Source organism: Rhinolophus sinicus, chromosome 18, assembly GCF_057876585.1.
Source record: "Rhinolophus sinicus isolate RSI-liver-muscle chromosome 18, RSI-T2T, whole genome shotgun sequence".
Classification (NCBI taxonomy): Eukaryota; Metazoa; Chordata; class Mammalia; order Chiroptera; family Rhinolophidae; genus Rhinolophus; species Rhinolophus sinicus.
Genome location: NC_142518.1, coordinates 80,967,456 through 80,984,272, shown reverse-complemented (window position 1 = coordinate 80,984,272; position 16,817 = coordinate 80,967,456). Strand labels below are relative to the sequence as shown.

General features: G+C 39.1%; 1 protein-coding gene across 1 annotated transcript in view; it reads right to left on the bottom strand.

Moving 5' to 3' along the window:
* IL13RA1 (interleukin 13 receptor subunit alpha 1) overlaps positions 1–16,817 on the bottom strand; it is a 74,653-nt gene that overhangs the window by 37,268 nt on the left and 20,568 nt on the right. The window contains exons 5-6 of the mRNA XM_088794732.1: positions 4,994–5,181; positions 2,412–2,563 (exon numbers count right to left, since the gene is read on the bottom strand). Of these exons, the coding sequence (XP_088650858.1) occupies positions 2,412–2,563; positions 4,994–5,181 (340 nt within the window). The remainder of the gene's footprint in view (positions 1–2,411; positions 2,564–4,993; positions 5,182–16,817) is intronic.

Here is a 16,817-nt window from a genome sequence, read left to right as displayed (position 1 = left end):
ATGGCTGTTACTATTAAGAGCAAGTATTGAGATGGCTCCCAGTGGTTCAGAAGAAAAGCTTTGGAGTTACGCTTTTGCTGAAATCTTGGTTCTACCACTTTCTAGAAAAGTGATCTTAGGAGTAACCTCTGAGACTGAGTTTCCTCATCTGTAAAATGGGGACAAAATAACAGGATCTATATCCTTGGGGTTACTATGAGGACTACATGGGACAATTCAGATGAAATGTTTATTAAAATACTAATACATGGTAATTGCTCAATACATGTTAGCAGTTATTAATAGCAGAAACAGCAAAAAGTAAACATCACTCAACTCCTCCCTATAGGAGCTAATATTTTTAGCATAGAGAAAAGGCCTACAAATGTGATCAGGGTAACTAGCAGGACATAATTCAGTGCTAAATGAGTAATACAAATAGCATGTGTCTCATGATTTGACAGAAGAGAGCTGTAAAGGCTGGAGTACTCAAGTATATTTCAGCTTTCTGATAGCTCTCTTAGTTGGAATTCCAAGCTGCACCTCTTCCCCACTTGGAAGCCCTTTGCTTTTTCCCTTTGCGGTATTATATGGGGACACTGGTTTCTGGTTCGGAAAATGGTTATTCTATTTCAGAAACAGATTCAAGAGCTCTGCTCAGCTGTGGACTTGGTCACTCCTTCTGGAGTTACAGCTTGTCAACACTGGCTTATTTTAGTAAGTTCAGAAGCTCCTCAACTTATGATGGGGTTACATTCTGATAAAACCCTCATAAGTTGAAAATATCATAAGTTGAAAACGCATTTTATACACCTAACCTTCTGAACACCATAGCTTAGTCTAGCCTACCTTAAACGTGCTCAGAACATTCACATTAGCCTACAGTTGGGCAAAATCATCTAACACAAAGTTTCTTTTATAATAAAGTATTGAATATCTCATGTAATTTATTGACTACTGTACTGAAAGTGCAAAACAGAATGGTTGTATGGCTACTTACCATTAATGTACACAGCTGAAAGCACACTGGGCCTGATGAATGTTTGAAGCACTGAACTAAAATTAATTACACACAAGAGAGTATTGTACCGCATATCACTAGCCCAGGAAAAGATCAAATTGAAAATCTGAAGTACAGTTTCTACTGATTGCATATCGCTTTCACACCATCGTAAAGTCGAAATATCATAAATCGAAATATCATAAGTCGAAATATCGTAAGTCGAATCATGGTAAGTCGGGGACCGCCTGCATTTTGAAACTTCCATGATGAGCTAAGACAAGTGAACCAAGGAATTTGCCCACATGTGTGATGCTGTGCTCCTTTAAAAGCCAATATAAAACACTTGGTCATTCTAACCTCTAAAACTCCAATGCACACAATGCCTGGGCAGGTGGCACACAAGTGAGTGGTACAGTCCCTCCCCATGGCCTTGAAGCACCACCTTATGGAAACTACACTTCTCAGGTACTACCACCATTTTAAATCTGGGCAAAAATTCAAATTTAATAAACAAACAAACAAAACCCTTCTTTGATTGTGGTCCAAACAAAAATGTTTGAGGCCCAGTTTGTGACCTCAATTTTAAAGCGTAATAATGAGACTGATGCCCTGAGGTTATGCCCGGTGCTCCACAGGGACCTCTAATAAGCATGTTTTGTATTAGATTCCAAATAGTGAAACTGTACATAATCCAATCGATGCTGACTACTCAAATTTGACTACTTTAGTTGCCACAAACTCCAAGAAAACTGAATGGCAATACCAGAGCCTCCACGTAGCTACCTGATCTGACCCCAGCCTCCTGCTCAGACATCTTTTCCTATTGTATTTAGGCCACACCAGTCTCCTTTCTGCTTCTCCCACATGCCATAGTCATTGTACTTGCTGTCTCCCAGACCTTCACATGGCTGTCTACTCCCAGACCTTCACATGGCTGTCTACTCCCAGACCTTCACATGGCTAGCTCCTTCTCATCATTCTGGTCTCATCTCAAATGCCATCACTTTGGATGACTGCCCTGCCTAATATTCCCTCAAGCTCTCCCCTCACTCTACTATATCACCCCGTTTCATTTTCTTCACAACATCCATTTTCTGAAATTAACTTGCTTATTTACATACTTATCTTCTAGTAGGTAAGCTCCATAGAAAAACAAATTTTTTTTTGTCAGGTGTCATGTGCCTGGCACCTGGCAGACACATGGTAAAAATTTGTTGAGCAAATGAATTAATGTATAGCTTGAATCTTGCAGTCATTACTACCATAAACCCTCAAACGTTCCACCACCCTATTTCAGACAAGACATTTCATTATCATCATATGAAAAATCTAAGAGCTAAATTTCATGGATATTTCAATTTATTGTACTGTAAGAAATTCAAATGAAAGAAAAATATCAAATAAAAACAATGATTTAAAAAAAACTTACGGATAAAATATAATGTGTCTCAGTTTGGCTGTTATTGAATTCTACTTCATAAGATAAGCATCTGCTATAAAAATTCTGTGGATTCTTCCCTAGTATGTATAAGTCACCATGTTGAAAGAAGAGATTTTTAATATGTGGAGGATCAGGTTGCACTGAAAGACAGAAATAGAAGAATACAAATTAGCTTCCAGAGTTTATATTGGAGAAATATGTATATGGGCAGAGATAACGAAGGTCATAAATTTAAATCAAAATAGGGCTGATACTTCTAATGGCCTTACATGACCAGACATATAGTTCTCAATTTCTGATTCGCCACAATTAATGTAGGAAGCTTCTTTTAAACTGCCTAGAAAAATGCATCTAAAGAACATCTCTGGGGTTTCTGGCAAATGACATGAATTCTGACCTGCATCTGGTTAGAACATGGCTGGGGTATAATCAGGACTCCCAGTTGCAACATAGAGAATAAAGAAATGCTTGGGTCCAGATGTGCCTCCACCTGGTGGGTAATGAGGGGCACCAGGTACAAGGGTTCCCAAGCTATCACTCATTTGTGCCAATCAAAAACTGCAATTAAAATATTAGTTTACTCTCTGTCACATGCACAACATGGATGAACCTCAAGGACATCATGCTAAGTGAAATAAGCCCATCACAAAAGGACAAGTACTATATGATTCCACTCATGTGAGGCATCTAAAGTAGTCAAAATCACAGAAACAGAAAGAAGGAGGATGGTTATCAAGAGCTGTGGGAGGGGTGGGGGAATTAGTGTTTTGGTTTTACAAGATGAAAAAAAGTTGTAGAGATCTGCTGCACAACAATATGAACATACTTTATTGCACAGTACACTTGAAAATTTTTAAGACAGTAAATTTAATGTTATGTTACTCTAACTACAATTTAAAGTAAAAAAAATTAGCTTAGCCAATTTAGTTTTGGAGGAGTCAACTATGCTTAAGACTGCACAACAGAAGAGAACAGATAATTAACAGAAAACAACTTGAAGATGTCATCTTCTAGCTGAGAAGGATCTCCCTTTATGTCACCACTAACCTCTGGGAAGAAAAGTAGCAAAATGAGCTTTAAAAGGTCTACGGAGGACAACCTGCCAAGCAAGGGAGAAGACAGAGATGGGCTTTGCTTCAGATTATCCCACCTGGCAAGTTACCGTGACCTCACTTCCTTGGCCTACAAACCAAGCTGCCTTTGGTCCACTCTTAGAATTCACTTCCATGACCATCTGAAGGGGCGGTAAATCTGAAAGTGCTCTACTCTCAGACTTGGGAGCCTCTGTTAATTCATGGTTATTTGCCTATAAATTTTCTGTATACCACTTAGCCAGAATCTGAGTTCCCATTGGGGTATTATAACAGATAAATAAACAAGATGCTTATAGTAGTCTGCTTTAGAGATTTACAAACACTTTTATACACCTCACATTATTTGGACCTTACTACAGCTGACCCTTGAACAACACGGGTTAGGGGAGCCAACTTCCTGTGCAGTCGAAAATCTACATATAACTTTTGATTTCTCCAAAACTTAACTGCTGTGTTTCCCCAAAAATAAGACCGGGTCTTATATTAATTTTTGCTCCAAAAGACGCATTAGGGCTCATGTTCAGGGGATGTCATCCTGAAAAATCATGCAAGGGCTTATTTTCAGGTTAGGTCTTATTTGTGGGAAAACACGGTAGTCTACTGTTGACCAGAAGCCTTCCTGATAACATAAACAGTAGACTAATGGATATTTTGCATATGTACTTTATATTATATTCTTACAATAAAGTAAGCCAGAGAAAGAAAATGTTATTAAGAAAATTATAAGGAAGAGAAAATACATTTACAGTACTAAACGGATTCACTGAAAAAAAACCATGTATATAAGTGGACCCACACAGTTCAAACTCATGTTCAAGGGTCAACTGCACAATCCTTTGAGGTTAAGGACTATGTACCCCGTTTTATAGGTAAGGAAACACTTAAAAAGAATTTATACACCTTTTCCAAAGTGAAGAAGCTAAGACCTCAAACAGATATTTTGTTTTCAAGTGGAGGACTCTTTCTAATAGCTAACACTTGGCTGCACTGGTTGTTCTGATTGATCAGTGCCTGGGCACCCAGAATGGCAGGTAGTTTGAGTATCACCCCATGATCACTCAACCGCCAGTCTAAGCTTTTTTAAACTAAGAGGTAGATTATTCAGGAGCTATATTTGATCATATTTATTCTGCAGCAGCATCCTGTCAAATATTACAAATAAAAGAGAGTAGATCTTATGAGTCAGAGAGCCTGGGTTCACATCTTGGTTCTAAAACTAACTGCTTGCTTTCAGGCTCAGTGTACTCATAAGTAAATAAGGAGAAAGCATGTGGCACGTGCTCAATAAATATAGAATTCCCAAGCTTGCTTCTTTAAAAAGGATCAAAGAAAGGTATATAAACACAACAGGTTTTTTTTGTTTTTTTGTTTTGTTTCTGTGTGTGTGTGTGTGTGTGTGTGTGTGTGTGTTTCTGGAAAGATCTTAAAACCAAAATCATCATTTTTTTATTATTTGTGTTGATTGCCCAAACTTACCATGAGAAGTTAAAGGTACTATATTGAAGGATGGTCTAATTTTTCCTGCATTATCCTTGACCATTACTTGGACACTGTGTTGGTCGAAACTGGAATCCTTCAACTTATTCAGAGCAAAGGAACAACCAATGTGTTGACCTGCTGTATAGATGTCTTCACATTGAAGAATTTTTCCCAGGCTGCTGTGCCTACAAGATAAAACGAGACAATCTTCTGCATTAATTTTTTTTAAATTTTATTTTATTAAATTTATTGGGGTCTGCATTATTTTTAACAAGGCATTCAAGAAACAAAAGCAGAAGTTTGTTTGTTCTTAATGACTGAAGATGTCCATGAAAAGCAGTATTTGCAATATGGTAAGATAGCTTTTCCTAAACCCGATTTTATGTGGCACCATTTCATACTCTAGGCAGAAATGAATGTTCCTTTTTGAGGAACATTGGTACTTTCAATAGCTATGGAAACTATAGGGATCCTGACTCTTTTTCCTCTTCTGTATACAAGATGTTATGAGGCCAGGATGAGAAATTTTGCACTTCTTGAAAATGCCCCATCTGCTGAAGTCCATGGTTCTCCTCTGGTCCCTATGTCTGCTCCTTCCTTGTTTTCTTGTCTTGCCCCTGTCCTTTCTCCTCTTCTCAGAGGGTTCCCATTCAATCCTCAGCCCTCTGCACATTCCTCTCTATTTCTAACTCCCTCATCTCTTCACCCCCAGCTTATCACTTCCATCTCTCGACTAGACTTTCTATGCTGGGGATTCCTAGTCCTGCTCTCTCACCTTGGATCCAGTCCCAGATTTCTAAGTGCTCCATCTGAGTGTTCCACTCTTGCCACAAATTCAACATCCAAAACATGTGTCCCCTCTCCCTTGACAAACTGCCTTTTCTTCTAACCTTCCCAATTTCCATCAGTTACAGCTCATTTTTTCTGGGCTCCTCGATTAGAGCCTTTGAAATCACCTTTCCTCCCTCCTTTCCCTACATTCTAGTAACAAATTCTGTTATTTCATCCTTTGCAAAGCTTCTTGCATTCTCTCCTACAATATTTCCATTGCCCTAACCCTGTTTCATGTCCTAATCACTTCAGGCTTCATATCTTCTCCAGATTGACCTCTTGGACCTTCATTATTAGTTCCCTCCGATCACTGCCAGAACAGTGTTCCAGAACACACTGGCTTTCTAAGTGTCTTACTTCACTGTGTGGCTTTAAAAGTGTTCCATAACCAGTACTACTGGTATCTTATTTCCTGTTTCGAAAACCTCTACACATACCTTTCCTCAATGATCACTGACACCTAGCACAGTGCAGGCAGATAGCATGTGCTCATTACACTATTTTTTCTAGGCTATCTGTTTTGTAATAACTGGCAGAAGACACAGAGTCAAGCCTTACATCATCAACCACAATGGGAGGTGTGCAAAAGTTCTGCAGAAAAGGGAAACGATTTAAAAAATGAACTAAGGGTAAAGAATTCCAAACCCTTGACCTGTTGCCTCACAATCATCTGTAGTCATTTAAAATGCAGATTCCTCAACCCTTCTCCCAGAGGATCCTACTTAGAAGGCTTTGCCCAGGGCCTAAGAATCATCATTTTGACAGCAATTCTCCAGGGGATTCTGCTACAAATCAGGTTTTATAAAACTCAGATCTACTTCCATGAATATAGTCAGCCTATCTTTGAAAAAGGAGCAAAGGCCATATAAGGGAGCAGACAGTCTTCAAAAAATGGTGCTGGAACAACTGGACATCCACATGCAAAAAAACAAACAAACAAACAAAAAACACCAGAATAATCTAGTCACAGATCTTATACTCATCACAAAACTAAACTCACAAAGGATCACAGACCTAAATGGAAAATTCAAACCTATAAAACACCTAGGAGAAAACCTAGATGAATTTGGGTAGAATAATGACTTTTTAGCTATGACACCAAAGGTATGATCTATAAAAGAAATAATTCATAAGCTAGGCTTCATTAAAATTAAAAACTTCTGCTCTGCAAAAGACAATATCAAAAGAATAAGAAAACAAGCCACAGGTTGCAAGAAAATATTTGTAAAAGATACATCTGATAAAGGACTGTTATCCAAAATATACAAAGAACACTTAAAACTCAACACTAAGAAAACAAACAACCCAAATGAAAAATGGACCAAAGGCCTTTACAGACTCCTCACCAAAGATACACAGAAGGTGGACTCCGGAAGAAAAATGGCGGCGTGAGGTGAGCCTCTGTAAAGCTCCACTGGAACTTACAACAATTCGAACAACAAGAACTCCACAAAGGACTCCCTGCACAGCAGACAGGCAAGACAAAGAGGCCGACTATCGACTGAAATCACCTACAGGTGGGAGAATCATGCGAGCAGGGGAGGAGGAGAGGGAGAAGTGCGGAGACGGAGCAGCGCGGGAGCAGGATGCAGACCTAGCTCAGTGCTCCGAGCTTGATGCTTCCCGCAACTACCGCAGCTGCGGGAGAGGGAAGAACTCGGACTGCTTGGGCTCCACTAGGGCTCCACAGGGCTGAGGGGGCAGCATATAACACGGCTGAACCCAACGCTCATAGCAGAGGCCTCGGAGAAAAGACTGAGGGAAAAAGGCTGAAAACGGTGGTTTAAGCCCTCACGGCCGAACAGAGAAGGGAGCCTTAGGCACTGAGACTAGCCGCCCCCTCACTCCCCTCCCAGAGCTCGCCCCGCCCCCACCTGCCCAATGCTAGAAACAGAACAGTAGCAGTGTCAGAGCAAAGAACAGAATATTTGCTGTTCTGAGAACTGTGGACCACAGACACAACTTCGCAGCCCAACTAGTTCTGGTAAAACGGAGGGAGCTGTGGAAGCAGGACCAGCTGTGGTGGTGGTCGGCGCCATTGCTCTGGGCCACCTCTCACAACTCACCCAGCCCCTGGCCCCACCTATCCGGGCGGATCCCTGCAGGAGTAAACAGAACTGCTGAAACATACGGGCTCTGAATCAGGAGCTGGAAGAGCTTTGGAACATCAAAAGCTCTCCGCATACCCACCGGGACACTGCGCGCTGTGACATAGATGAACTATTAACAGAGGAGAAGCCCGTCTCCAAGGGAATCCCCCCATTGTGTGAGAAGCTGGAATAGTGCAGAGAAAACATAGCACTACCGTGTGGGAGAAGAAAAATAAGCTGCAGTTGGAGAAAAAATAAAACATTCTACCAACAACTACTGGAAAAGAAAAGAAACACAGCTTCTTATCAACCTGTTGCAGAAGCCACTCCTGTAGATGTCTAGGAAGAGAAATAGTAAACCAGTAATCGCCATGAATAACCAAGGCAACAAGATAGCTCAGAAAGAAAGTAAAAAATCTCCAGAAAAGGCACTTAAAGATACAGAAATATGTGACTTAAATGACAGAGAATTCAGGACTGTAGTTGTGAAAAAACTCAACGAGATACAAGAAAACACAGATAGGCAGTTAAATGAACTCAGACAGACAATCAAAGAACAGCATGAGCATTTTACGAAAGAGATTGAAATTTTAAAAAAGAACGAAATAGAATTTCTGGAGATTAAGAACTCAATAGAAGAAATTAAGAATGAAATAACCAGCTTAGGTAGTAGAGTTGACCAGATGGAGGAAAGAATCAGTGACATCGAAGATGGAATCCTGGAAATTACCCAGATGGAAGAAGAAAGAGACTTGAGACTTAAAAGAAATGAAAGAACTCTACAAGAACTTTCTGACTCCATCAGAAAGAGCAATATAAGAATAATGGGCATACCAGAAAGAGAAGAAAGAGAGAAGGGAACAGAGAATATATTCAAACAAATTGTCGATGAGAACTTCCCAAACTTGGGGAGAGAACTGGACCCTCGAATCCAAGAAGCAAATAGAACACCTAATTACCTCAATCCCAACAGGCCTTCTCCAAGGCACATTGTATTGAAGCTGTCTAAAATCAACGACAAAGAAAGAATCCTCAAGGCAGCCAGGGAAAAGAAGACGGTAACTTACAAAGGAAACCCCATTAGATTATCATCAGATTTTTCAGCAGAAACTCTACAAGCCAGGAGGGAGTGGAACCAAATATTCAAACTATTGAAAGAGAGAAATCATGAGCCAAGCATAACATATCCAGCAAAGATATCCTTTAGATATGAAGGAGGAATAAAGACCTTTGCAGACATACAGAAGCTGAGGGAATTTTCTAATGCACTACCTGCACTACAAGAAATACAAAAGGAGGCTATTCGACCACCATCAACAGAGACAATTTATGGCAACCAAAACATAAAAAAGGGGAGAGTAAAGGCCTGAACCGGAATATGGGAATGGAGAAAGTAAGCGTGCTGAAGAAAACGGAATACTCTAAATATCAAACTTTCTTTTACATTATCTTATGGATAACCACTCAGAAAAAATCCAGAACTGAAATATATACTGAAATAAAAGAAGAAACAGAGGGAAACATCATAGACTATCACCACACAGAAATAATAACAACAACAAAAAGGCAAAGAAACAATTGAGACAAAGCCTTACCAGAAAACTAAAGATACAATGACAGGAAATCCTCACATATCAATAATCACCCTAAATGTAAATGGAGTGAACTCACCAATACAAAGACACAGAGTAGCAGATTGGATCAAAAAACTAAAACCAACCATATGCTGCTCTAAGACACACATCTCAGGTACAAGACACATCTCAGCTACAAGCATAGACTCAAAGTGAAAGGGTGGAAATTGACACTCCAAGCAAACGGTACCCAGAGAAAATCAGGTGTAGCCATAATGATATCAGATGAAACAGACTTCAGGGTGAAAAAGATAACAAGAGACAAAGATGGACATTTCATAATGGTGAAGGGGACTGCACAACAAGAAGACATAACAGTCATCAATATGTATGCCCCCAATCAGGGAGCACCGAAATATACCAAGCAACTACTAATAGAACTAAAGGGAGAAATTGACCAAAACACAATTATACTAGGGGAATTAAATACATCATTGACAGCTATGGATAGATCATCCAAACAGAAAATAAACTATGAAATAGCAGCCCTAAATGACACATTAGATGAAATGGACATTATTTACATTTATGGAGCACTTCATCCTGAAACATCAGACTATACATTATTTTCTAGTGTACACGGAACATTCTCAAGGATAGACCATATATTGGCCCATAAAATCAGTCTAAACAAATTCAGGAAGATTGAAATCATTCCAAGCATATTCTCTGATCAAAAGGCTTTGAAGTTGGATATGAACTGCAAAACAAAAGCGGGAAAAACACAAATACATGGAGATTAAACAACATACTTTTAAAGAATGACTGGGTCAAAGAAGAAGTTAGAGGAGAGATCAAAAGATACATAGAAACAAATGACAATGAAAATATATCCTACCAAAATTTTTGGGATGCAGCGAAAGCAGTTTTAAGAGGGAAATTTACCTCATTACAGGCCTATCTCAAGAAACAAGAAAACTCCCAAATAAATAACCTCATGTTACACCTTAAAGAACTAGAAAAAGAAGAACAAGTAAAACCCAAGGTCAGCAGAAGAAAGCAAATAACAAAAATTAGAGCAGAACTAAATGAAATAGAGAACAAAAAGACAATAGAAAAAATTAATGTGACAAAGATCTGGTTCTTTGAAAAGATTAACAAATCTGACAAACCCTTGGCTAGACTTACTAAGATAAAAAGAGAGAAGACACTGATTAACAAAATCAGAAACGTAAAAGGGGAAGTTATCACCAACACCGCAGAAATACAAAGGATCATCCAAGAATACTATGAAGGACTATATGACACCAAATTCAATAACCTAGAAGAAATCGACAAGTTCTTAGAAACATATAGCCTTCCGAGGCTGAACCACGAAGAACTGGAAAATCTAAACAGACCGATCACCAGTAACGAAATTGAATCAGTCATCCAAAACCTTCCCAAAAGCAAAAGTCCGGGACCAGATGGCTTCACTAGTGAATTCTACCAAACCTTCAAAGAGGCTCTAATACCATTTTGTACACCTGAAATCTATGTAATTTTACTAACAATTGTCACCCCAATAAATTTAATTAAAAAAAAAATTTGAAGAAGAGACAGTACTCCCTAACTCATTTTATGAGGCCAACATTACCCTGATACCAAAACCTGGTAAGGACAGCACAAAAAAGAAAACTACAGACCAATATCTCTGATGAATACCGATGCAAAAATCCTAAATAAAATTCTAGCAAATCGAATACAACAATGCATTAAAAAGATTATTTATCACGACCAACTGGGGTTCATCCCTGAGGCACAAGGATGGTTCAACATCCGCAAATCCATCAATGTGATATATCACATAAACAAAATAAAGGACAAAAATCATATGATTATATCAATTGATACAGAAAAAGCATTTGACAAGATACAACATCTATTTATGATTAAAACACTTAATAAAATAGGTATAGAAGGAAAACACCTTAACATAATAAAGGCCATATATGACAAGCCCTCTGCTAATCTCATAATTAATGGTGAAAAATTGAAGCCCTTTGTTCTACATTCAGGAACACGACAGGGCTGTCCCCTATCACCTCTGCTTTTCAACATAGTGTTGGAAGTCCTTGCCAGAGCAATCAGGCAAGAGAAAGAAATAAAAGGCATCCAAATTGGGAATGAAGAAGTTAAATTATCACTCTTTGCATATGACATGATGCTAGATATAGAAAACCCTAACGACTCCACCAAAAAGCTATTAGAAACAATCAACGAATATAGTAAAGTTGCTGGCTACAAAATCAACGTACAAAAGTCCATTGCTTTCCTATATAGTAACAATGAAACCTCAGAAAAAGAAATACAAAAAACAATTCATTTTGCAATTGTAGCAAAAAGAATAAAATACCTAGGAATAAACTTAACCAAGGACGTGAAAGACCTATATGCTGAAAACTATAAGACATTTTTGAAAGACATTGAAGAAGACACAAAGAAATGGAAAGACATTCCATACTCATGGATTGGAAGAATCAACATAGTTGAAATGGCCATACTACCCAAAGCAATATACAGATTCAATGCAATCCCCATCAAAATCCCAATGGCATATTTTAAAGAAATAGAACGAAAAATCATCAGATTTGTTTGGAACCACAAAAGACCCCGAATAGGCAAAGCAATCTTTGGAAAAAAGAACAGTAATGGAGGTATCACACTTCCTGACTTTGGCTTGTACTACAGGGCTACAATAATCAAAACAGGATGGTATTGGTAGAAAAACAGACACATAGACCAATGGAATAGAATTGAGAACCCAGAAATAAAACCACATAAATATGGACAGATAATTTTTTACAAAGAAGCTAAAAACATACAATGGAGCAAAGAAAGCCTCTTCAATAAATGGTGCTGGGAGAATTGGATAGCCACGTGCAAAAGAATGAAACTAGACTGCTATTTGTCACCATGTTCCAAAGTTAATTCAAAATGGATCAAAGACTTAAGCATAAGACCTGACACAATAAACTTCACAGAAGAAAACATAGGAACTAAACTTATGGGTCTTGGGTTCAATGAGCATTTTATGAATTTGACTCCAAAGGCAATGGAAGTAAAAGCTAAAATAAACGAATGGGACTACATGAAACTTAAAAGCTTCTGCACAGCAAAAGAAACCATCGACAAAATAAAGAGGCCACCAACTGAATGGGAGAAGATTTTTGCAAACAGTGCCTCAGAGAAGGGGCTAATATCCAGAAAATACAAGGAACTCATGCAACTCAACAACAAAAAAACAAACAACCCAATTGAAAAATGGGCAGAGGACTTGAAGAGACATTTCTCCAAAGAGGACATACAAATGGCAAATAGACATATGAAAAAATGCTCAACATCACTAATCATCAGAGAAATGCAAATCAAAACCACAATGAGATATCACCTCACCCCAGTCAGAATGGCTATCATCAACAAGACCAATAGTAACAAGTGTTGGAGAGGCTGTGGAGAAAAAGGAACCCTCATACACTGTTGGTGGGAATGCAGACTGGTGCAGCCGTTATGGAAGGCAGTGTGAAGGTTCCTCAAAAAATTACCAATAGAATTGCTATATAACCAGCCATCCCTCTCCTGGGTATCTACCCAAAAAATCTGAAAACATTTATACATAAAGACCCGTGTGCTCCAATGTTCATTGCAGCTTTGTTTACAGTGGCCAAGACATGGAAACAACCAAAATGTCCTTCGATAGATGAATGGATAAAGAAGTTGTGGTATATATACACAATGGAATACTATTCGGCGGTAAGAAAAGATGATATAGGAACGTTTGTGACAACATGGATGGATCTTGAGAGTGTAATATTGAGCGAAATAAGTCAGACAGAAAAAGCAGAGAACCATGTGATTTCACTGATATGTGGTACATAAACCAAAAACAACAAAAGAACAAGACAAACAAATGAGAAACAAAAACTCATAGACACAGACAATAGTTTAGTGGTTACCAGAGTGTAAGGGGGGTGGGGGGTGGGATATGAGGGTAAAGGGGATCAAATATATGGTGATGGAAGGAGAACTGACTCTGGGTGATGAACACACAATGGGATTTATAGATGATGTAATACAGAATTGTACACCTGAAATCTATGTAATTTTACTAACAATTGTCACCCCAATAAATTTAATAAAGTAAAATTTAAAAAAAAAGATACACAAAAGGTAAATAAACTTGAAAAGATGTTCCACATCATATGTCATCAGGAAAATGTAAATGAAAACAACTATGAGATACCAGTACACACCTATTAGAATGGTTAAATCCGGACCTCTGACAACACCAAATGCTGGCGAGGATGTGCAGCAGCAGGAACTCTCCTTCACTGCTGGTGGGGATGCAAAATGCTACCGCCACTTTGGAAGACAGTTTGGTGGTTTCTTACAAAACCAAACATCCTCTCACCATACGATCCAGCAATCCCACTCCTTGATACTTACCTAAAGGAGTTGAAAACTTATGTCCACACAAAACCCTGCATACGAATGTTTATAGCACCTTTATTCATCCATTACCAGAGCTTGGAAGCAACCAAGATGTCCTTCAGTAGGTGAATAGATAAATAAACTGTGGTACATTCAGACAGTGGAATATTATTCAGCACTAATTAAAAATGAGCTGTCAAGCCATTAAAAGACATGGAGGAAACTTAAATGCATATTCTTAAGTGAAAAAAGCCAATCTGTGAAGGCTACATACTGTATGAGTCCAACTATATGACATTTTAGTAAAGGTAAAAATATAGAAAAAAAATCAGTGATTTCCAGAGGTTGGAGTGGAGGAGAGATGAATAGGCAAAGCCCAGAGGATTTTTAGGGCAGTGAAAATACTCTGCATGATACTATAATCATGTATACATGTCATTATACATGTGTGCAAACCCACAGAATGTGCACCACCAAGAGTGAACCCTAAGGTACACTATGGACTTTGGGTGACCATGATGAACCAATGCAGGTTCATCCTCTGTAACAAATGTGCCCTCTGGTGAGTGATGCTGATAATGGGGAGGCTATGCGTGTGTGTGGGGGGGGCGGAGAGATATATGGGCAATCTCTGTACCTTCCTCTCCATTTTGTTGTAAACCCAAAACTGCTCTTAAAAGGTCTTTAAAAAGAGAGAAGAAAAATTTAGGTCCAATATATTTAATCCTTCAAAGGCTGTGCAAAGAAAGGCTTCAATATAGAAAATGCTCTTGTCCCTTTAAAAAAAAAAACACTGTACATCAAGTTTTCTTCCTAGTTGTAGGCCCTACTGGTTCGTGAATGACAACAGTTTTTTAAAAACTAAGTTACTACCCTGGCTAGTTTTCAGATCACACAGGCCTGGAATGTTTTCCATCCACAGCCAGAAACAGAAACTGAAGACACTCATGACATTTCTGTTACATAACTAAAGAAAACTATGTAGAAAATTAATTTTTGTTTCAAATAATGAAAAGCACTCCTCTACTGAGCAATCTTTGAGATTCCTTTTTCATTTTTGTACCCTATTTCACATATTGTCACGGACCCCATACATAAAATTAAAAAAAAAATTGTTGTAATTTAGAAAAAATAAGAAAAGGGAAATATATTGGTTTTGAATAGATGATTTTTTGGGGACTTTTTGTGAAAGATTGGATGATGACCTAAGACAGAATGCATTAAGGTGCTTCCTGTTAAAATTTACACACTGAAATCCTCCCCAGACTCACCCTGCAGACATGAGGATATGGACAAATGAAAGGCTGTTTCCTAAACTCTGAAGATGATTAATGTGGTAAGAAATTCCCTAAAATTCATTGGCATGGCTAGTCTGTAGCTATTAAGGTCAGGCTTCTTCAATGCCAGACTGTCCCTGCAGAGCCACAGGTCGCTGCCCTGGGGCTTCAAAATGACCCTCCACTTTTTGATTGGGGATTAGGGAAATAGTCTGGCAGTTTGACATGGTTTAAACTGGTACTGAATCCAATTCTGAGTGCCTGGCAATGAGCCAAATGTGTCCCTTTCTTTTGCATTTTTGATTGGAAAGAATCTCTCTAGGGAAGAGCAGAGGAGCAGGAAGTATGGGCTAGGTACTAGTCCTGTGAGGTGGGGGAAGAGGCCAGCAATGTATACTGGCTAATCTGCAAGGGAGTGGGGATGAATAATCAAAAACAATATAGCTTACTCTATCCATGTTAGGGGTTAGGCACAGTTCCTTCCAAATACTTTCCATACAATAGCAGCCCTCACAACAACCTTAAGTAGTACTATTACTATACCCATTTTACAGATTACAAAAATGAGTCTCAGAGGGAAGGCACTTACCCCAAATCACACTTGCTAGTAAGAGAGCCAGGATTTGAACCCAGGCAGTGTGCCTCCAAAAAAGTAAAAGCTATGGGATGGTGAGGACAGAAGATATAGAATCTATATTACACTGTCCAACAGAGTTTTCTGGGATTATGGAAATGGTCGGTATCTGTGCTAACACAGGAGCCACTAGCCATCTGCAAAACAGGCTAATAAGATTGAGCAACTGGAGCTTTAATTTGCTTTAACTTAAATTCAAATGTAAATAGTCACATGTGGCTAGTGGCTCCTGTATTGGACAGCACAGGTCTACACTACAGCAAGAGCCCGTGCTGATGACCAACTCCGGGAATGTGTATGACAAGAAATACGATCCCTGCCCCCGAGGGTGCCAGCGAACTGCCCCTCTCTTGGGATGGCTTCTAGAACCACCTCCAGTAATGGTAGACTGTGCCTTGCACAATGGCGTCAACTAAGGGCTGAAAGCCAGCCCAAGCACCTTCTGCTGTTAGCTTTGGCAAGACGCTGCATCAGCCCAGAGCAAGAGGAATACTTCAACCCAGAGGAAGAAGAATGCTGTTTTGAATTGGTTGGTCCAGTGTTTTGTAATTTAGTCACCCAAGAGGGCGATCATTTTGCACTTTGCTCTAAGACTTGGTTTGTGCTAGTACATGCCCGAACACACTTCCCCATTTTTGTGTTACAAGAACTCCAATGACTAGGCCACCATCTACCGCTAGTGTCACCCCGATTCCTATCCCACACAATTGGCCATGGAATAAGACACAGTTTTAAGATTTCTTCCCTTCCTTTCCCTGCCCCCTCTATAGACACAGACTCTTTAAAGGCGTTGCCTGTGATTTTACCAGTAACAACTCCAGGGAAAGCAAGAGGAGTTAGCAGCATAATAAACACAGGGATGCTACCAGTTTTAAGAACCCCTTAAAGCCTATAGTAACAGCTCTCTCCAGACTTCACTGCAACATTATCAGAGCCAAGCTACTC